Source organism: Ammodytes marinus, assembly GCF_949987685.1.
Source record: "Ammodytes marinus genome assembly, chromosome: 6".
NCBI classification, from domain to species: Eukaryota; Metazoa; Chordata; class Actinopteri; order Uranoscopiformes; family Ammodytidae; genus Ammodytes; species Ammodytes marinus.
Genome location: NC_137235.1, coordinates 9,872,703 through 9,895,004, shown reverse-complemented (window position 1 = coordinate 9,895,004; position 22,302 = coordinate 9,872,703). Strand labels below are relative to the sequence as shown.

The 22,302-nt window shown below is 41.1% G+C and overlaps 2 protein-coding genes across 2 annotated transcripts; both read right to left on the bottom strand.

Moving 5' to 3' along the window:
• Positions 1 to 501: 501 nt before the first annotated feature.
• On the bottom strand, positions 502 to 13,831 carry LOC307251766 (uncharacterized protein). Its single transcript, XM_080029179.1, has 6 exons — positions 13,499 to 13,831; positions 12,676 to 12,783; positions 12,463 to 12,537; positions 5,798 to 6,318; positions 2,572 to 2,841; positions 502 to 1,331 (listed from the first exon to the last, which is right to left on the bottom strand). Exons 1-6 carry the CDS (start codon positions 13,684 to 13,686, stop codon positions 712 to 714), a joined length of 1,782 nt encoding a protein of 593 aa, XP_079885305.1. The 5' UTR covers positions 13,687 to 13,831; the 3' UTR covers positions 502 to 711.
• A 2,771-nt stretch (positions 13,832 to 16,602) lies between these two features.
• On the bottom strand, positions 16,603 to 21,965 carry LOC307252565 (uncharacterized protein). The gene is made up of 6 exons (XM_080030268.1): positions 21,613 to 21,965; positions 21,167 to 21,271; positions 20,981 to 21,049; positions 19,772 to 20,070; positions 18,683 to 18,943; positions 16,603 to 17,360 (listed from the first exon to the last, which is right to left on the bottom strand). The coding sequence occupies exons 1-6, from the start codon at positions 21,846 to 21,848 to the stop codon at positions 16,732 to 16,734; spliced, it is 1,599 nt and encodes a 532-aa protein (XP_079886394.1). The 5' UTR covers positions 21,849 to 21,965; the 3' UTR covers positions 16,603 to 16,731.
• Positions 21,966 to 22,302: the final 337 nt, after the last annotated feature.

Sequence of the window (22,302 nt, the reverse complement as noted above, 5' to 3'; positions counted from 1 at the left end):
CTGATAGATTGCGCAGGCGCAGTCAGAACACTTCCGAACATGCTCCCATGACATGCTCCCGACCATAGACATTATAAAGGACGCCTACTGTTTCTTTATCGGTCCATGCTACTGTGCGAGTGCGGTGCGGGCTGGTGCATGGACCTGGGTTATAATAGGTCAACATATTGCATATGGACTCATACTACTTGCTGTAGTTTGGTCTGGCTTTGCGAGACTACATATGGACCGATATGGACGGACCTTTTCTTCATCTCACGTGGGTCCTCCTAGTCCACTTTACCGTTGATGTTATGTTAGTAGGCTATAGCATCAGTAAAACACACACTTACATTGTTACAGAGTAAAACAAGGTCATACATTAATGAAGTTAGGCTACTTGACAACATAATTAAATAACCTGCTAAAAAAAATAAACGAGTGCTTAATATTAGAACCTAGCTCCAAGGCTGCAATTAACATGAGAGACTAGACACATTTGCAACTGTGACCATGCATGTTTATTTAAAAAAGAAAATGTGAAAAGGAAAAATGTAAGTCAGTATATCATAATTTATTTTCTGAAATACCAGTCCAGTACAAGTACCTGATGACTGTTACCTGTTATACTGAATGTGATTACTATCATGTTGCTTTTTGTTCATCACTTCAGTCATTGACAAACCGCAATATTTTTCGAGCATGTCATATGGGCTGAATTCCCATGTGACATTACTGATCATTGACAACTAACTGCTGCTGTTTTGGTCGCCCAAGCGGTTTAGTTGGAGGTTTTGGTTTCTTGTTGTGGTTCCTCAGATGCTGTCGATAACCTGAACAGTAGTGGAAGCTCTTGCCACATTTCACACAAATATACGGTTTCTCTCCAGTGTGAACTCGCAGATGAGCTTTCAGCATTTCTTTCCTGGAGTAACTTTTACCACAGACTGAGCAGAGGTGAGGTCGCTCTCCAGTGTGGGTCTTGAGGTGCAGTTTGAGGTAGCGGGATTGTGAAAACGTTTTCCCGCACTGCTTACAGTGGAAATTCTTATTTCCGCTGTGGATCATTATGTGTTCTTTTAGAGAATTATCTGTCATAAAACTCTTTCCGCACTCTGAACAGATGAAAGCTCCTGCAAAGTGAACGAGCTTATGTGATTTTAAATGAAATTCGTGTTTGAAAGTCATGCTGCAGTCTGGACATGCGTAAGGCTTTTTGTGACTCTGGCGGTGTTCCTCCAGCTGTTCTTTCTGAGGGAAGTCCATGCCACACTCTCCACACACATGAGCTGTTATAGGGGATTCTTTAGGAGCAGTCTTCTCTTGTAATAATGTCCAATTTTGTAAGTCTCCTGTGAAAACAGACAATCATAGTCATTTATTTTTTAGACAGTATTGCATTGTAAAAGGCATGGTCACAACTCGTTTAACATCTTTAAATGTATATAAATAAATGTTTTGCTTTCAGGCAAAATTTTAATTAAATCACCACTGTCGTAGTATAAACTGCTCCACTAAAAGGACATGGTTAGCAAAAAGTTATGAGAAAGGAGTGGATGGTACAAACTTATCCTCTGAATAAATACTGTTAACATTTCTCCCTTGAGCAACTGATGTGAACAGACTTGCTACCTGTCCTGAACCTTTTTCCTCTTCAATAACTCTTCCTTGAACACAATTGTTTCGAGAAGAAAATGACAGACAGGAGTCAACAACAAAGTAAAGAGTAGCTTGCAAAGCTGTGATTGACTATTGCCTGCCCACCTCACTAGCATGTTAGCTGCTATCACCCTCTCCAGTAGTTTACCAACTAACCCAAGAGCAGTCACTACGTCACCAAGCCTACATTTCTCTTTCTGTGATGTCACAGAAAGAGAAATGTAGGGTTAGACAGTGAGACCATAAAACACTCTTTCTGCCTTTTCTCAGGCTAGGATGATCCGATTTAAAAATAATTGCACATTTATACTTCATAGGATCACCGAGTTCAATACACCTTCATATTCCAACCGGTGAAGTAGGTCTTTAAATGTACATTGTAACCAACTTTGACATTTTCAAGATACATCCCTTTAACATTATGAGACTGTTTTTCTGATTTGATTCAAAGTTCCCTTTTTCAAAGGGTGGTGCTCCGTAGGTATTAATAAGTAATTTTATTAGCTGGACTAATTAAATTGATCATTAATTAACAATTTTTCTTAATATTATAATTTCCTTGAAATTAATAATATTCTTGACTTTGACCAAATCTACCCCTTATGAATTCCCAACATGTGTATGCGCCTACAATGGCGGAGCAGGTAAAAATCCTTCCCAATGTCTGTTTTGATGGTTTTTATCATGTTTTATCACACTAGATAAATTATAGATCTGAGATGATGCTAGATAACTTGCTGCTTGAAGACCGCAGTGCATTAATGTGGTGACGTAGGGACGAGCGAGGGGACTGCTAACTGCAGTAACTGACAGGAAGTTAGCTAAAAGAACCATTCCGCTTACAGCACCTTTAATTTAAAGAGAACAATATTATTATTATGAGGGTAATATGACATGAGCTTTCCTCAAACAAAGATGAAAAAGCCCTCTCACCTTTGTGAACTTTCATGTGTGTTTTGAGGTTTCCGCTCTGGGTGAATCCTTTTCCGCATATGAAGCACTTGAAAGGTCTTTGCCCTGAGTGGACCACTTGGTGTCGCTGCAGATGATGGTTGTGACGGAAGCTTTTTCCACAGATCAAACAGTTGTAGTTTTTCTTGAGCCTGGGACGTCCCTCATATTGTTTCAGCACTTCCGGTCGCCTTTCTTGAGTCTGTTCATGGGAGCTGCTTTGTTCAGGTTCCGGGTGTCTTAAAGTTTCTTCTACAAAGAAAAAAGGTGCAGTGTTAATGCAATGAATTATACTCTTAGGGGCACTTTACACGACAACATGAAAACAGCAAACGCAAGCATGAAACCGCAAGTTTTTGAGATCTACTCCCAGGGAGGATTTTTTGGAAAACAACGGTTTTGGTTTCTTGTAAACACGAAACCATTTTCCCTGGTAACGCTGACGTCACGGCTCCACTTCACGTATGCGTAGTCTATAACATTTGCTGTCAATACCCACATGCGAGTTATAAAGTTAGAAGACAACATAACATGCAAGGTGTCTCCGGGGCACCATCACTGATCAGCGGAGAGTGTCGTGCAGGGCTCAAATATAACACTCGCCAATTTAGTCTAAGCGATTAGTAAGTTATTGAGACCACCCGACACTTTTTCTGGTGAAAGATTTGTGCTCTGCCGGGTTTTTCTAGCAAAATAAACGTGTGTAGCTTCTATATGCCAGGGACACGGCTCTCTCTACATTAAAAAAACACTATCCATAGTTCAGCGTGCAGCGGTTAAGTTACTGTTCAACAAAAGGAGCATTAAGGCTACGGCTTCACAGTAAAAGCATTTCACTGGCTAAACATTAACAGCATTTCACTGGACAAACGTGAGTCGACTTTTATTTTGAAGTACGCCTAACAGGAAAGTAGCCGCTCACAAAGCCCCTTCACTATCAGCATGTCTTCTGTTTTCACGAGTTCAATGCAGTGAAATAAGAGGACAGAAAGCTTGTAATTTACAAAACTTACCAACCGCTTTATGAACGTTAATGGCATTACTTTTCGGTTACAGTAAGGTTTTATGCATCAAATTGTACCGGAAGAGCTATCTACTAGGCTGTGTCACCGCTGACTATTGGCTTGGCATGGCTGCTACTACAGCAATTTCGTCCCGTTTCCTCTGAAAACATGTGTACGAGTGAAGATGTCAGATAAATTGTTTCTGAACGGGTTTTTTTTTATTTTTTTTAAACCAAAAACGTTTTCACCGTGTAAAGTGCCCCTTATAGCAGCAATTCTGATTTATCACTTCAAGCAGCAGAAACAAGCTGTAAACACAACAGTAACATATTCATGTGCTTAAGTTTTCTTCTACTGTCCGTGATACATGTAGCAATGCTGTTTAATGTAAATTGGAAAGTATGTGGAAGAAAATAGCATGGTGGGACAAGTTATGTTACACAGTTGAGGTCAATTAACCAAGGGGAAATAATGTTATGTATGTCTGTTGAAGCAATACAATATTTTACACCAATTTCACAAGGTAATATCTGGAGTTATTTATGTGTCACTACTATTAGGGTGTAGCTCATTTGTTCGTTGGCAAGGACGTGGAACTGTGGCTGGCAGAAGCTTAGGCAGTGGTCAGAGGGCAAATAGTCTCACAGTTGCTGCAGCGCTGTTTAATAAAAGGGACCCATACAAGCATACAAACTCCACCTCACTGCCTATAAATATGCCCTCACTGCTGCAAAGTCTGCCTACCTCTGATGTAAATTGTGCACACACAATCTCCGCCACACTTTCATCCCACAATCTACCATCTACATATAGTGATTTAACACGTAAATTAACAAAATAATATCACTTACTTCTCCTTTAATATGTCACTTCAACCTGGACTTCCACTGCTATGCGGAAGACACCCAGATTTACCTCAGCACCAAATCCCCAAAACTGACTCCTGCCTGTCAGCAATTAAAACCGTCATGCAACAAAACTTTCTCAAACTCAGTGACAAAACTGATCTCCTCATAGGCTCCAAATCCTCACTAAACAAAATCACCAACCCCCCTAAACTAACAATTCATGGCACCAAAGTATCCCTCTGCCCCCAGGTCTGCAACCTCAGCGCGGTCTTCGACCCCTAGCCTCTCTATTGAGCTAGCCTGGCACCGCCCGCCTACCTACTTCCACTCAATTTTCATTTCCCTTCAGTAGTCAATCTGGGTCTGCGGAATATTCGTGGGTTTTCTCTGGTAGATTTTTACCGGTCCAATCAGCAAACAGAAGGAGTGGCTGAGAACAATGACATTGAGATTGTGAGCCAGTTTCAGTTGTAGTCAGAAGCCGGCGCATGACATACGTCACGACCAAACGTTATGCGATTGGTTGGCAGATTCAGAGTGGCACTGGGCAGATCCAATAGTTTTAAACTTCAACAAACACCCGACTTCAAGTGAGGTAACTTGTGTCAATTGATCGATTCTAGACATTCTGTGCAAATTAAATGAAGTACGATGGTGTGGTACGACCAGGCTACCATTGAGCCCCATATTCGCCACATTGTCAAAACATCGCCAAAATCACACCCTCTCTCACACCCCCCAGCTACTAGAAAAACTCATCCAAGCCTTCATTTCCTCCCGTCTTGATTATTGAAACTCACACCTTTACGGCATCAGCTTAAGCTCCATCAAAAGACTACAATTGGTTCAGAACACAGCTGCCTGTCTCATCAGATCATCAAAATCCTGGCACAACATCATCCAAGTCCTGAAAAACCTGAACTGGTGGGGCGCCCTTAGCTCAGTTGGTAGGGTGTCCCCCCCCCGGGCCGGGCCCAGCAGCAGACCCGGGTTCAATTCCAGCCCGTGGTCGTTCTCTGCATGTCACTCCCCTCTCTGCCCCATTTCACCTCTGTCTCTTCAAAAAAAACTATCAATAAAGCATGAAAATGCCCAAAAAATATCTTAGTATCTGTAGAGTCAATAATGTGAGAATAAGAGCAGGTTAAAAGTGTGGTACTGTCTGCCTTTCTCCAGTGCACTTCGAAACATTTTATTAGGACCCACTTTTAGTTTTATGCCATTGTAACTTCATTTGAAAAGAACATGACGCACTGTAATGGCTGATTTAAAAGGCAATGTAACATTCACACCAAGTTGAAGGCATTAATTGAATGGGACAAGTACAATGTGTGAAACACTCAAGACCAGCCTCACCTATTCTTCTGCTGATGTCTGTCCTCAAAAGCTCTTCAGTGCATGGTGCAGGCAACCCTGTAACAGGTCCAAGAAGTCTCTGGTCAACAGGCCTTGATATTATTTCACCTTTTTTAACACCAGAAGATGATAGTCTCTTCTGCCGAACAGATGCTTGGAGTTCACTCATTTGGGGTGTGTAGTCTGGATCATCACTGTCATTGTTGATATCCGGTTCCTCAGGGACACCCTCGCAGTCTGGATCATCACTGTCAGTGTTGATATCCAGCTCCTCAGGGTTGACGTCGGAATCTGAATCAGCATCAGCATCCTCAGTGTCATTATCCAGTTTCTCAGGGACACCCTCATGGTCTGGATCAGCGTTGTCAGTGTCGTTATCCAGGTTTTCAGGGACGCCCTCGGGGTCTGGATAAGCACCATCACTGTTGATATCCAGTTCTTCAGGGACACCCCGGTAGTCTTGATCAGCGCCGTCAGTGTCACTATCCAGCTCCTCAGAGACACCCTCCTCCCAGTCAATGCTAAGAAAAAGTCAAAAGAATATATATGTTTTATCAAAAACCATTCATAATGTATATTCATAAAAACTGAAATAGTATGGGCCAAATGCACATGTTAATGCTGCTCAAACGCATCAAACAAATATGTCACTACTGATCAAAGGGGGCTGGCGTGGGTTGCTTGGTGGGTCGTATTTTGGTTGGTGGGCGGCACGCGTAAGTTGCGGTGAGTCTGCCGCTGTCTTTGGTGTGCTTGGGGCTGTGTGCGTGGACGTCTGAAGTGCCGCCGGCCAGGGGCTGGGGGGGGGGCTGTTTTTGTTGGTGGAATTGGGTGCATATTGGTCCATTTTTGGTCCGTCCTCTACTCTGGCTCGGGGTCTCTGTGTGGGATCAGCCGTCCAAGGAATGGACTCTCCCCCTGCTGCTAGTGCCTTACATCAGCAGCATTGATTCATAGCTCAGCAGGATAGAAGCCTCTCTACTCTCATGCCTGTTAACTCTCTATATTCAGTTTGCTTCGCTCATCGGTCGACTGTTTGTGCTCTTCCAGGTTTTCCTGGTGGAGACGAGACGGTGTGGATCAGGTCATTCCTCTGGCAACATCCGAAGCCCTCCTTGTTACGCGCTCCTCCCTCCTCTTGCTCCTCCACACTCTCTCTCTCTCCCAGGTGTCCTGAGGCCTGATTGGCGGCAGATGCTCCTGCTCCTTGGGGCGACTGTGGCTCAGGTGGCAGAGCGGGTCGGCCGATGATCAAAGGGTTGGAGGTTCGATCCCCGCCCTGCCACCTGTGTCACACTTCACCCTCCTTGCCTCATGTGAATGTCGATAGTTAGCCTGCTATCGGTGTATGAATGTGTGTGTGAATGGTAACGTGTAAATGGGAACAGGTCTCCCTTGCAAAAGAGTCTTCGGACTCAATGGGATATACCTGTATAAATAAAGGTAAAAAAAAAAAAAAAAAGGTGCTCCTGCTCCTGTGGGGCTTAAAGGCGTGGCTTGTGCTTGTGGGATTGGTTTAATAAATTACCTTATGGTTTAAACGTTGATTCATGGTTTCATTGTGGTTTATTTCATGTTTACTGGCCAGTTAACGAGCCTGGTATGGCCGGCCGTAACACTCCTGCATCCACAATATTCACTAATCATATTTTATTTTAGTATTAGCATGTTTACATAATGTCAATGATTGTATTCCTTTGTGATTTTCTATTCTTCTCTGTACACATGACATCTATTGCTTTATGTGTCCTGGGATAGGGATCCCTTCCTTTGTTACTCGCCCTGAGATTTATCAATTTTTCATGTTAAAGGGTATTTTACTGGGAGTTTTTTCCCAGTCGAGCTAAGGGACGGAGGGTGTAATACTGTACGGAATGTGAAGTCCATTGAGGCAAATGTCTATTTGCGATATTGAAAACAAAAACACAACATAATAAACCAAGAGCTGTGCGCTGAGATTTTTCTCTGAACAAGTCTCCACTCTTGCAGAGGTGACTAGTCAGTGGCTTATCTCTTGCACAACAATGATTATTCTGTTGACAATCAACAGACTGCAGTGTGTAACGTAAGAGACAGAAAAAGGGGCAGGACGGTTTTCTTATTTTAGTACCCTTTCCAACTTTTGACAGCAGTCACTGTTTGTAAATAAATGCAAGCTTTTGAACCGCTGATACGGTGATTTGATATAGTGCTTTTTTCCAAAGCCCTTAAAGGAGAAGTAACCGGTTTATTTATGTTAATATAAGTGTAAAATCGCTCTTTATTTATACAGTGATCACTTACATAATGTGCGTGTTTCATAAAGCCGATCTCTCAGTCAGCTGCTTTGCATGTAATCGGCAAATAAACTTATTGGAGTATCCCGAAATTGTTATCCAATCAGAAGAGAGAACGCCACAAACCGACACTCGTCTCACTCATATATAGTATATAGTGCTGTGTGAAAGTTTGTGAACCCCTTGAGCCTTTTGGAATTTTATTTATTTTAACCATTATTAATACATTTTTATCAATACCAGTATTTTTTATATGAAATAACAGATGTTTGTTTATCAATTCAATTGTTTTCTTTTCCAGAAATCAACTGTTAAAACAGATAAAACAAATTATTTGACAAATGTATCTGCAAAAGTTTGTGAACCCTGAGCTGCATTGCTTAAATGGAGCAGGTAAACACAGTCAGATGGGCCAAATTGAGTGATGAAATGGACCAATGTAATGAGAGATCTTTAGGGAAGAAATTGGGTGGCACTAGATAAAACAGAGATCAAACCAGGTCAGTTTAGGCTCACCAAAGTGAACCCATACAGGCCAGACATGCTAAAAGCGAAAAAAAATCTCAGGAATGGAGTTGTGATGCTGCACATTTGTCTGAGGACAGCTATAAATTAATTTAAAAAAAGTTTGAGCTCCATCGGTCCACCGTGAAGCAAATCATCTACAAACGGAGAGCTTTATGAGTGACTGAATATCTGCCTAGAAGTAGAATTCCTTGAAAAATATCCATAAGCACCACAAGAAAAGTTATTTTTCAGTTAAAAGCCAACCCAAACATTACATAGTGATTTGCAGACCTCTCTTGCAGCATCTGGGATAGATGTGTATGGTTCCACAATAAGAAGAAAACTCAGTCAACATGGCTTTCATGGGACGGTTGCTGAAGAAGCCTCTGCTCTCAAAAAAGAACAAAACTGCTTGTCACAACTTTGCCAGAGAGCACCTGGAGATACCTGAAGTCTTATTTGTGGACAGATTTGTCCAAAATTGAACTGTTTGGTCATAACCAAAACCGCCATTTTTGGGCAAAAACGCAACTCTGCCTACCACCAAGAGAACCGTCTCCCAAGTGATGAATGGTGGTGGCAAATGGTCTGCAAATCTCCAGATGTAATGTTTGGGTGGCTTTTGCCTGAAAAATCCCTTTTCTTGTGGTGCTTGAGGATATTGTTGAAGGAAGTCCACTTCTAGGCAGATGTTCAGTCACTCTTAAAGCTCTCCATTTGTAGATGATTTGCCTCACGGTGGACAGATGGAGCTCAAACTTTTTTTATATGAATTTATAGCTGTCCCCAGACAAATGTGCAACATCAAAACTATATTCCTGAGACCCTCTGAGATTTTTTCCCCTTTGAGCATGTCTGACCTGTATGGGTTCAGTTTGGTGAGCCTAAACTGACCTGGTTTTATCTTTGTTTTATCTAGTGCCACCCAATTTCTTCCCTAAAGATCTCTCATTACATTAGTCTATTTCATCACTCAATTTGGCCCATCTGATTGTGTTTACTTGCTCGATTTAAGCAATGCAGCTCAGGGTTCACAAACTTTTGCACATACAACATTTGTCAAATAATTAGTTTTATCTGTTTTAACAGTTGATTTCTGGAAAAGAACAATGCTGAATTGATAAAAAAAACATCTGTTATTTCATATAAAAAATACTGGTATTGATAAAAATGAATTAATAATGGTTAAAATAAATAGAATTCCCAAAGGCTCAAGGGGTTCACAAACTTTCACACAGCACTGTAGTATATACTACCATGGTCTCACTGCCGGTGCACGCCAGAGCAACAGATGGGTGAATGTGTATGCGCCTACAATGGCGGAGCAGGTAAAAATCCTTTTGGATCCGAGATGATGCTAGATAACTTGCTGCTTGAAGACCGCACTGCATTAATGTAGTGACGTAGGGAGGAGCGAGGGGACTGCTAACTGAAGAACCATTCCGCTTACAGCACCTTTAACATTGTTTGCCTTTCATTCACCCACTCAAGATGGAGAAAGCCATTCTAGAAAAAGCCTGTTCATATTTGAACTAACTATTAAAACAAATACATCCCTCCCTTTGTGCTCCTCCAGAGGCTCTGCCCCATGACACGCCTTGCCCTAGCAACAGCAGTCATCACCACCTGTCCAATAGCATTGTTACTAGGATTGGGCGTGAGTGATTGATTCCTCGGTCAGTCCTTGTTTTAAATAGCCTGACTGGTGAGCAAAGGAAATCAAGTTTTTTTTGTGAGTGTGTGGGTGTAGGCCCTTTATGTATTTTTTTTCTCCATAAACAATTTTATTTTTATTTCAATTAAAAAAAAAATTAAAACAAACATCAAAAGCCCTTATGTATTTTAGAATGTTTTTTGTGTCCAATACAATAACAAACAGACAAAATTAAATTTAACCCTCATTTCCCACGCATTTCCACTGGGTCAGCGCAACCTTGCACCCTGACAAGATGTGTTGGAGGCCTGCGCTTGTGTTGCTGCACAAAGGGCAATTGTCCTCACTCCCATACCACTGGGAGAGGTTGCGTGGACAAGGAAGTGTGTCGTACGCTGCCCGCATCAGGAAGCTCAGCAGTGCCTGTGGAGTCCGCCATATGTCTGCCCAGCTGATGTTTCTGGTTGTGGTAGCCTCCCACCACGTCCATGCTCCTTGTTTGCCCTGTGACACTGCCTTGATGTAGTATTGCTCCTTTTCCGTCTGCGTGATCTCCTCAACAACCATGGTCTTCCTCTGCTCCTTTGTGGCTTGAGACCAGAACTGCACAGGTTCTTCCCAGGACCCCTCTGTGCTGCAACCTGCTGATGGCTTGGTCAACCTCTGTGTGTGCCCGCCACTTTCGCTCTGTGCGGACATTCACCTCTGAACTTCTTATCTGCTGGTCCCTGGATTCCTTCCGCTCAAGTACCAAACGGGTTTTCTCCTGCTTGTATCCGAGACTGATAGACTTGAATGGAAGTTCCAATGCATTCCTGCCAAACATACCTGCACCAGAGAAGCAGCGAGGGAGGCCAAGCCATTTCCTGATGTAGCTGTTGGAGACGCCATCCATCTTTTTCACTGTTGATGATGGAATTTCGCAGATTTTCAGTGGCCACATTAAGCGATGGTAGAGTGCGTGTTGGTAGCACCACACTTTATACTTCCCCGGAAGTTGGCTGCTGTTGATCCTGGACAGACCATCTGTTAGCTGCTTATGCACTGTTCTCCCCGTTTGCCTGTCTGAGAGTTCCGCAGAGTTCTCCCTCCCAAGGCTTCGAATTGGATGCTCTGCCAACCTCGGAATCTCCTGTCCTCCTACCGTGAACACCACACTGTCATTCCTTGTTCCTTTCCGAATCGAGAGGCTCCGAGACTTCGATGGCTTAATCTTCAGTCTTGCCCATGTTGTTAGTTCGTCAAGGCGGTTGAGGAGTCTTGTTGTACATCGGGCTGTTTGTAAAATACTTGTAACATCATCCATGTAGCATCTCAAGGCGGGCAGTCTCACTCCGGTTGCTGACCTCATGCCTCGAAAATACATGCCTTTAAAATATTTCTGCTGTTTTGCTGAGTTAATTAGGCTATATGTATTCATTAAAATGGTATTTATTATATTTGTTGCTGTTCTTATTTTCAATGATGATTGTCACTACAGCCCATCCTTTTTTCACGTTCTTTTTACAGAAACAGTCTTACACTGTTCTATGTTAAGTTAAGTAAATTGTGACCTGCCTATTTAATTACTTTTTGTTTTGAACTTGTGAAAAAATTATATGGTGACTGCATCTGTTTTAAATAAGCATTAAGCGTTGAATAGGTTATATTACTGTGCAGACAGATGTGTTGCATTCTTAAAATAGATAATAGTTAAATGAGTACTCCCTTGGATTACACTACTCGTGCCCATCCATAGTTGCTACTAACATCAGGAATTCTGCCTATAACTGAGTGGTTGGAGAAGGGTTGACGGTCTCAGTCCAACTCCCTCTACATTATATTAATAATAACACATTTTATTTGTATTGCACCTTTTATACAAGATATGCAGCCCATAGTTCTTCAGTTATGGTACTGCATGCATAACAAGCTTCACATTAAAGCAACAGGGTAAGGGGCTGGGCTTAGTAGCTGGGATGACCAGCTGGAGATGGCGATTGACGCCTAGTGTGATTTAGAGGGGGAAAAAATGTAGTAAGTCTAGTTCAATCATACCCATTTGCAAAGAGTGGGCTGTGTATAAACACTAGACCTGTTTCAGTGTACCCACAGTACAGACAGGTAGCGGACGGTGAGGAGATATTACCTACTATAGCTGGTTTTGTCCAAAACACAGAAATAAAACCGTCAAATTAAAAAAAATAAGTTGATTCAGGGAAAATAATGAGAGGAAGAAGTGACTATACCTGACTTCCAACGTCGCAATAGCAGACGAGGTGCTCTTTTCAAGCTCATTCTGTACCTCCATGTTGAAGTCTTCCCTGCGAAAAATAATAAAAATTATCACATTCTGCTATGTGATTAAGACTATAACACATATGTTACTTTGAACAGATAATGAGGATAAATCAGTTTCAAACACTGAAAAATTAAACCAATAAGGAATTTAAACATTTTACCTTAACCTTTCGGGCAAACAGTGAGAGCCAGTGCTTGTCATCGGTGGCGGAGATCGTCCAAACCTTTCGTCCAAATACGTTGAGGTTATATAGAGCTCTTTCTCGAAGCTGAAGTAGAAAAAAATATATAATATGAAACATCTAACGAACAATCCTATTATACTGAATTAAACTCCTACTCTTCATTTTTTTAAATTAAATCAATCACTGCACAATAGTCTAGATATATAGTATAGTATATTACAACTATGGTGTATGCACGTTCTTGTATTATACTCTTGTATTGTGTTTCTTTCTCTCTCATATATGACATTGCCTGCTAGCTCAGTGCGGAAATGAATTTTTACAGTACGTTTACTGTTCCTGAATTAACTAATTGAACGTCTACAAAGTACATCAAGCTATCTACATCTAATACTGCATCAAAAACACAACAGAGTCAAAGATTATATCAATATCAAACCTTAGTTGTTCAGGTGTGTCAGTGACCGAAGAACATACAGTAGGATTGTAGCTAATATTATTTCGACCTGTGTATCAGTACATAACAAATAATCACACTTTGCTCGCAAGTTTTTGGGTCTAAAACTGACATACAAAACTTAGAGCGAACAACACGGCAAGTATTTGAACTAACGTGAGCTAAACTGTGGGTTAGCAAACTGTAGCTAAAGTTGCTGCGGTGAAGCTAACAAGCTGAGGGGACAGACAGCTGTACCGAAAACTCTCCTGCTACGATTCTGGGCAGACTGGAGTACATTACGCTGAATGTCCGAGGGAAAGTATTGGTTGTGAGACGCATAGCAAAACTCATTTTACCAACCTGTCCAGCAGAAGGATAGCTAGCTCCTCATCCGTTTTTAGACCTTTCAGCTCTCTCACTTCTCTCCACCGTTGGAAAGCCACGCCGATGTTAACACGGGTTTTTCCCCTCGCCTGATCGAAGACCTTCTTTTTAATGATTTGTTCTTCTGATCTTCTCCTCCTTATCCTTTTCTGTTTCTCGGCCATCTCCCTGTATTGACAATGTCTGTTGCTTAGAGGCTTCTACATATTTTCCGTATTGTGGTGCGGACTGGGAAAGCGTTTTCACTGTAAACAAAGGCCTGTGTCAGCCAGCCTTGCGGTCCATGCATGCGCATTTTGCCCATGGACCTATAAAGAAAGATTTTGCAGAGGAACTGATAAATAGCGCAGGCGCCGTCAGAACACTTCCGACGCCTACAGTACAAGTGCGGGCTGATCTGATGCTAGCCTGGTGCTATCAGACCATCGTACTTCATTTCATTTGACTACTGAAGTGAAATGAAAATTGAGCGGAAGTAGGTAGGCGGGCGAAGCCAGGCTAGGCTGATGCATGCATAGACATAAAGCATGGACTGGCCGGTCTTGTCTTGTGTCCTATAGGTCCATGCTTGTGCAATTGTAGATAAAATGTATCCGGTGTCGCGCCAATGTAGTTATCCCCGATAAAAATTGTATCCCCTGTCCGCGCCCGCTCGCATGCATTCATTGCAGGCGGAAGTACATGCTCAGCTCTGATTTCACCCCGTTCACCCAAGGCTTTATTAAAAGTGAAGTAAATGATTTTATTCTTCCTACGTGTGTTGACGATCTTTATACATTCAATGCGCCGCGGCCGAACTGACAGCTGTCTACTGAAAACCAGCTGATCGTATTTTATTTCTGTAGCCTATGCTAATCCATGTTTCAGTTGCAAACTCTGCCTTTCATTACCCTACACAAGTAACTGAGAAAAATAGACAAAACATGTACCCCTTCTCTATGATGCACACTGAATGAAGAATATAGTCAGTCATAGGTTTAAGAGGAAATCAGTGGCTATACATTTGTTATCAGATTATGTTTTTATTACAATTTTTTTTTCTTAAAACATGTGCAATATGAATTTTAATCATGCATTACAGCTCCAGTAGCCTACTGTTATAAAGAAAGCATCCCTAAGCAAATAGAATTGAACTCAATTATGTGCATAGCATAGTATTAAAGGTTATAGGCTACAATGGCAAAGTGCAGAGCAGGGATATGAAGCCATGGCAAGAAAAGTAGGCTATTGTTCTAATTATAACAATCAAACCTGACTAATGCACCTACCATGAGTGTGTATGAGCAGATAAATTTGCCTTGCATTAATGAAGGGGATAATGTTTGTTTATGCATAATACAGACCCAGATTAGAGCGCACACTGTCCCAGATTAGAGCAAATACATTTTCTTGAGCAATTTTGCACATGGACCACTAATATACATGCTATTTCTTCTCTTATTTTACAAATACATCATCATTTCTTATAGAGAATATAAACATGTTTCTTTTATCCTATAGCCAAATTGAAAAGGTGGGACATTTTGGCCTGCCAAAAAATGTATCCCCTAGAATTTTACATAACATTCACTTTGTCTGTCCTACAATCAAGTGTTTTATTTCACAAATACATCAGATCATTTCTTATAGGCTAACCATAGAGAATATAAACATGTGTCTTAAAAACAGTATTGGAGCTGTAATGCTTGATTAAAATTCATATTGCCCATGTTTTAAGAAGAAAAAATAATTGTAATAAACATAATCTGATAACAAATGTATAGCCACTGATTTCCTCTTAAACCTATGACTGACTATATTCTTCATTCAGTGTGCATCATAGAGAAGGGGTACATGTTTTGTCTATTTTTCTCAGTTATTTGTGTAGGGCAATGAAAGGCAGAGTTTGCAACTGAAACGTGGATTGGCGCATTGAATTTATAAAGATCGTCAACACGTAGGAAGAATAAAATCATTTAGATGTTGACAGATGTGCCCGAAGTGACTGCTTTACAACCTTGTTGATTACCAACATTTAGGAACCATGTACTTTTAATACAGCCTTGAGTGAACGGGGTGAAATCAGAGCTGAGCATGTAGCCTACTTCCGCCTGCAATGAATGCATGCGAGCGGGCGCGGACAGGGGATACAATTTTTATCGGGGATAACTACATTGGCGCGACACCGGCAGCATGAGCGCTCCTCTTATTATAATTCCATGGAGCACGCATACTACCTACCTACGAAAATTAAAAATAACAGTAATCGTTAATTAATCGTTTTGGTACATGAGTTTTAGATGTTGCTCCATTTACAGCAAGAAAGGAACTTCCAGTTCGCGTTGGAAATCAAAATATAAGCGCATACTTTGACTTCTTGCACTGTAGTATGCATGTTATTAAATAATGCAAGTTCCCTTTAGGGTTTTTGTAACAAACTTTTTATGTTCCTGCTGTTATTGGATGCCTCTCTCTGAAGGCGTTTCAGGCTTGTTGTACTGGTTAGACCCTCAGGGCACAATAGGCACATCAGAAGCCAGGGTGCCCCAAGAGGAACTGCAGGAAATACACATGCATTAGCCAGGTAAAATACTGAGCAGCAGTGATGGATGGATGGACAGATGGCTGGATAGATTGATTATGTTCAAACTGAATGATTTGTTTCAAAGCTGTGGGGATGGAGGCACGCATGATCTTAATATTTAAAAAAAATAGATAAACTGAAAATGGTGTAGTAGTTAGTTCCAAGTGTAACTAATTCCATTACTTTTGCTTAACATTGATTTTGCTGGAACAAAACCATAACTCATGTTGCAACTTGTTTCATTAATATATGTTTTGATTTGACAATGCAAAATGTTTATAAAGACTGATGTTTATAAAGAGAATGGAGATGAAGGAAAACATGCAGTGGATTAAGATACGAAAATAAAGTTATGTGTAAAATAGAAACACACAAATGAAATAATTACATGGTGTGTGTAAGACAACTTTTGTTGCCAAGAATGCAGTAAAGGCATTTCCCTTTGTCACAAAAAAGTGTACTTAACAATGATTTGCAATACCATCATTTATTTCCTGAAATACTATATTATCCAGTACAATTACATGATGGAGCTGAAACCTTCTCCTACATGTTAGTCACTTCAATCATTTAGGAACGGATGGATAAACCGTAACATATTCAATGTTCCTCTTGCTATCTTCCCAGGCTGAATTCCTATGTGACATTATTGATTATCGACCACTAACCGCTGTCGTTTGGGTCGTCCCAGCGGTTTAGGTGGTTTAGTTGGTTTTGGTTTCTTGTTGTGGATCCTCAGATGATGTTGATAATTTTGATTGAAGTAGAAGCACTTGCCACATTTCTCACACATATACGGTTTCTCTCCAGTGTGAACTCGCAGATGAACTTTCAGGCCATATGCTTTGGAGTAACTTTTACCGCAGACTGAACAGAGGTGAGGTCGCTCTCCAGTGTGAGTCCTGATGTGCACATTAAGTTGGGAGGTATCTGCAAACGCTTTCCCGCACTGATCACAAAGGAAATTCTTCTCTCCTGTATGAGTATATTCGTGTTTTTTAAGATAACTTGCTGTGATAAAACCCTTTCCACACTCTTTACAGAGGAAAGGCAAATCTCCTGAGTGAACTCGCTCATGATATTTTAAATGAATTTTTTGTTTGAAAGTCATGCTGCAGTCTGGACATGCGTAAGGCTTTTTGTGACTCTGGCGGTGTTCCTCCAGCTGTTCTTTCTGAGGGAAGTCCATGCCACACTCTCCACACACATGAGCTGTTATAGGGGATTCTTTAGGAGCAGTCTTCTCTTGTAATAATGTCCAATTTTGTAAGTCTCCTGTGAAAACAGACAATCATAGCCAATTATTGTTTAGACAGTATTGCATTGTAAAGGCATGGTCGCAGCTGCATTTAACTAGCCTGGAAATCCAGACCCTGATATCTTGAACGATAGAGGGTCTGGGCACGATCATCAATAGTAATTTCCAACTCAAGGGGCGGCTCCTACTCGTGCATTTCAAATGCCACTGCACTCAATTGCATAGCACTACAACCAATCAGAGCGATGCACAAGGTGACGTATTAATCCCCGTTCGTTTAGCGAACAGCAGGTTAACTGTTGAATTAAACTTTTGCCGTGGTCAGTCGGCAAAACAGAACATTCCACTTACTTGCAAATGAAAGATTTGAGTGCCGTCTTCCAAATCATAAAAAGTCGAGGCCAAAGCCGTCTCAAACTCAAACATATCAGCAGCCATTTTTGATGTTTACTATCACGGCTTCGACGGCGCATGCACGCCACTGTCGCCATCCGGTTACATCCGCCCCAGAGCACCATACAAAGGGCTCTGGCCCGCACATATCAGATAGAACGATTTGATTGGTAGCTCAGGATTTCATGACATATTTAATGAGCTTCAATGGAGAGTGTCCAGACGAACAGGCGCAGCAAATTCAATTTGCCAGCGCCTAGTGGCAGGTCTGGAAATAACAGGCTAGCATTTAACATCTTTAAATGTATATAAATAAATGTTTTGCTTTCAGGCTGTGTTGCAATTGTATTAAACGACCACTGTCGTAGTATAAACTGCTCCACTAAAAGGACATGGTTAGCAAAAAGTTATGAGAAAGGAGTGGATGGTACAAACTTATCCTCTGAATAAATACTGTTAACATTTCTCCCTTGAGCAACTGATGTGAACAGACTTGCTACCTGAACCTTTTTTCCTCTTCAATAACTCTTCCTTGAACAAAATAGTTTTTAGAAGAAAATGACAGACAGGAGTCAACAACAAAGTAAAGAGTAGCTTGCAAAGCTGTGATTGACTATTGCCTGCCCACCTCACTAGCATGTTAGCTGCTAACTCACCCTCTCCAGTAGTTTACCAACTAACCCAAGAGCAGTCACTACGTCACCAAGCTTCAACATCCAAATGTTTTATCAAATGCAAATGGCACACAGACATTATATAATTGAAACTCCATTATAATTATTATACATCAATAAAAGACAACACTTTGGGGCATATGACTGTAGTGGAAGCAAAAGATCATATCTACATAACTTAGCTGTCAATTAATTTAAAGAGAAAAATATTATTATTATGAGGGTAATATGACATGAGCTTTCCTCAAACAAAGATGAAAAAGCCCTCTCACCTTTGTGAACTTTCATGTGTGTTTTGAGATTTCCGCTCTGGGTGAATCCTTTTCCACATATGAAGCACTTGAAAGGTCTTTTCCCAGAGTGGATCACTTGGTGTCGCCGCAGAGCCTCATTGCTAGATAACACTTTCCCACAGGTTAAACAGTCCTTAGTCTTTTTGGGTCTGGGGTATTGTGTCTGTGCCTCCGGTGGCCTTTCTTCAGTCTGTTCATGGGAACTGCTGTGTTCGGGTTGGGGCAGTCTTGAATCTTCTTCTAAAAAGAAAACAGAAAGGTAGTGTTCATGCGATGGTGTTAAGCATACTCTAATAGCAGCGGGTTTTTGTGTTTTTTACATTTTTGTCTATCGTCAGTGATACACGCAGTAATGCAGTTTATTGTGAATTGTAAAAGAACAGTAATAGCATGGCAGGACAAGTAAAGTCACACTGTCGAGGTTGTGTTATATCATGTGACGTGTGCCTGTATGCAATGAAATATTTTTACACCAAGGTAATATCTCCAGTGTTATTTTCTTGGCAATAATATTGTTGGTAGCTCTGTTGCTTGTGGGCGACAACATGGAAAAGGAACAGTGGCTGGCAGAGGCTGAGGCAGAGGTCGGAGGGCAGACACATCAACAGCCAGTCTGAAACCTGACCACCTACAGCGTGTGCAGATGCTGCATGTTCAAACACCTGTGGCTGAGCAATTATGTTTGCTTGATTTCACCAAATCTCTACATAAACACCTCTATCATGTCTATTAATAGCCATGTTATGTAAATGTAGCAGTATTACCCCTGGGTTGAAACTGTCTCTAAATGTTATGTGAAAACAACTCTCTGATCACTCAAAGTTTAATTGTGGACCACTTCATGTCATGTTAATATTTTTAAAGTTTCGTGGGATAATTCAGGGCTAGTATAGTTGCTGCAGTTGCCTCACATAAGGGACCCAACCATGATGTTTGACCTGCTGTCTTCATATGGCCGATGTAACAGGCAATGTAAATCATTCATATAAATATATCATTTCTATAACTGAATGGAGCAAGTACAATTTCTGCCAATTTCTTTTTTGAAACAATCAAGACGAGCCTCACCCATTCTACTGCTGACATCTGTCCTCAAAAGTTCTTCAGTGCATGGGGCAGGCAAACCTGAAACAGGTCCAAGAAGTCTTGGGTCACCAGGTCTTGATTTTCTTTCACGTTTTTCTACCCGGGAAGATGACCGACCAGACCGTGGTTTGTAGTCTGGATCTTCACTGTCCATATCTACTTCTTCGGGGACACCCTCGGAATCTGATTCTTTAATGTCAGTGTCGTCATCCAGTTCCTCAGGGACACCCTCTGGATCGGAATCAGCATCGTCAGAGACACTGCCCTCCTCATAGTCAATGCTAAAAAAGCAACAACAAATAATGTGTTTTTCCAAAGCCATTCATAAACATGTTTGAACTACTGCCATCAGGCAGGAGATACAGGTCCATGAAAACGAGAACACACAGAGACTACAAAACAGTTTTTACCCAACAGCCATAACCTCTCTAAATTGTGCTACTAAAGCATAGTTGTAACCACTTTTACATTTATGAATGTGGATGTTTGTGTGGGAGTTTGTCTTATGTGCTTTTTAATGCCTATAGTGGTACTATTTTTATAGTTTAATGTATTTATTTATGCATACTACCTCAATGATGTTTTTGCACTGAACAAGGACTGCACTTAATTTTGTTGTACCCATATGCTCAAGTATACTCAGAAAAGCTGAAAGATGTAGGTAAAATGCTGAAGTGTAATGCTAAAACACATCCAAAAAATACGCAAATATGTACTGATCAAAAGGGAAATTGCATATGAAATTATTTGGGGGCATGGACACTGATTGAGTCTTCATTCAAATTGACTGGTGGCATGCTGGAAAGATAGTGAGAATAGTTGGATGTTATTTTACATTGTAAGTAAAAGCCGCACAGAAATCTTATGACGGAGAGAATGTTCTTCATCTGATCATCATTTTACTAAATATCGCCAATGGGTTCGGGTTGATCTGATGCTGAGGTGCATTGTTTGCTGCAAATTTGGCCAGATGAAAATATTCAAAAATAATGGATACAATGCAACCCAACCTCATAACCACACATTTTCAAATCAAAAAGACACATTGAGAAGAGGTGAATCCATGCATGCCCTATAAAGATGTGATGGTGTAGAAGCAAGAAACGATCAAGCCAGAGCAAAGCAACAACCACAACAATTTGAGTCAGGAAAATAATGGGCTGATAAACCAAGGAATGACTACCTGACTACCTGACTTCCAATTGCGCAATAGCAGACAATGGGCTCTTTTCAAGCTCCTCTTCTTCCATATTGTCATCTCTGCAAAAGTAAACAAGGATTAAAGCTTTGGTGTTCTGCATTATGAAGAACACTCTACAGTATAACACATAACAGAATGCTACTTTGAACAGATGATGAATTTCAAGCAGGCACAACCTTTCAGACAAACAATGGGAGTCAAAGCTTGACACGGGTGGTGGAGATTGTCCAGGCTTCTCGTCATCGTACTGTGAGGAAGTGTTGGTCCCTTTCTCATCATAGCTGAAATAAAACAAACATAATACGTAGAAAACGTTTAAAAAAGCACAATACTACAACACTAAAATGATACCTCTACTCTATCTTTTTTATTTATACTTTTAAAACCAACAACAGCACAATTGTCAAGTATATGCCTAGTAAAGTATCGTTTTTTTTTTAAATTTATTATATTCTTGTATTGAGCCTCACTCCTTCTCTCTCTCTCTGAATAAGTATAAAGATATATATCTGACCCTTCTGGGATACCAGAAACGACTGCAAATAGAGTAGTTGGAGTCCGGAGGACTGTAAGGAAAAGACAGACTGTCGTGTTGTGAGAAGCAGTTACGTATGTTACCAACCTGTCCAACAGAAAAACGGCTACCATGGCGTCACTTTTCAGGCACTTCAATTCCCTCAGTTGTCGCCATCGCTCGAAAGCCATACCAATGTTTACTCGCGTTTGTCCTCTGGCTGTATCTAAACGCTTTTTATTTGCTGCTTGTTCTGTAAAAGTCTTAGTATTCCTGGGCTTTTTAGTAGGGTGGAAGCTTAAAAGGAACCGATGCGGTGGTAATTTTGGCGTTTTCTCTTCCATTCTCCAGATATAGTGTCACTCCGGAGGTAGTCTCGCAAAGCCAGACCAAACTACAGCAACTCCGGGGGCAATGATTAGTTTTGAGTTCGTACCTCTTTATACGTCCATGCTCGTTTACCGTACACAGGACACCAGAGTACCAGTGCTCACTGCGAGAAAAGGAGGCGTGTTATTGGTTCTCTCCAAGGCGGACCGCGAGGCAATGATTTGTGGGCGTTTTGCAGCAGTTAGGCCTACATTTGACGGATCTTGCAAAAAGCTATAGTACATTCAGGGTGTAAAGACCTTGTCAAACAGTATAACGGTGTATATCGGATAATATTACCAACTCTGCCTTTCATTTAGTGTGTGGGGCTAATGGCTACCTTTTTAGCTTTAGCTGATATAGCCACTTACTGCAGGGCCGAAACTTCCGGTTGTCGTTTGAAATCAAAATAAAAGCTCCCATTGTACT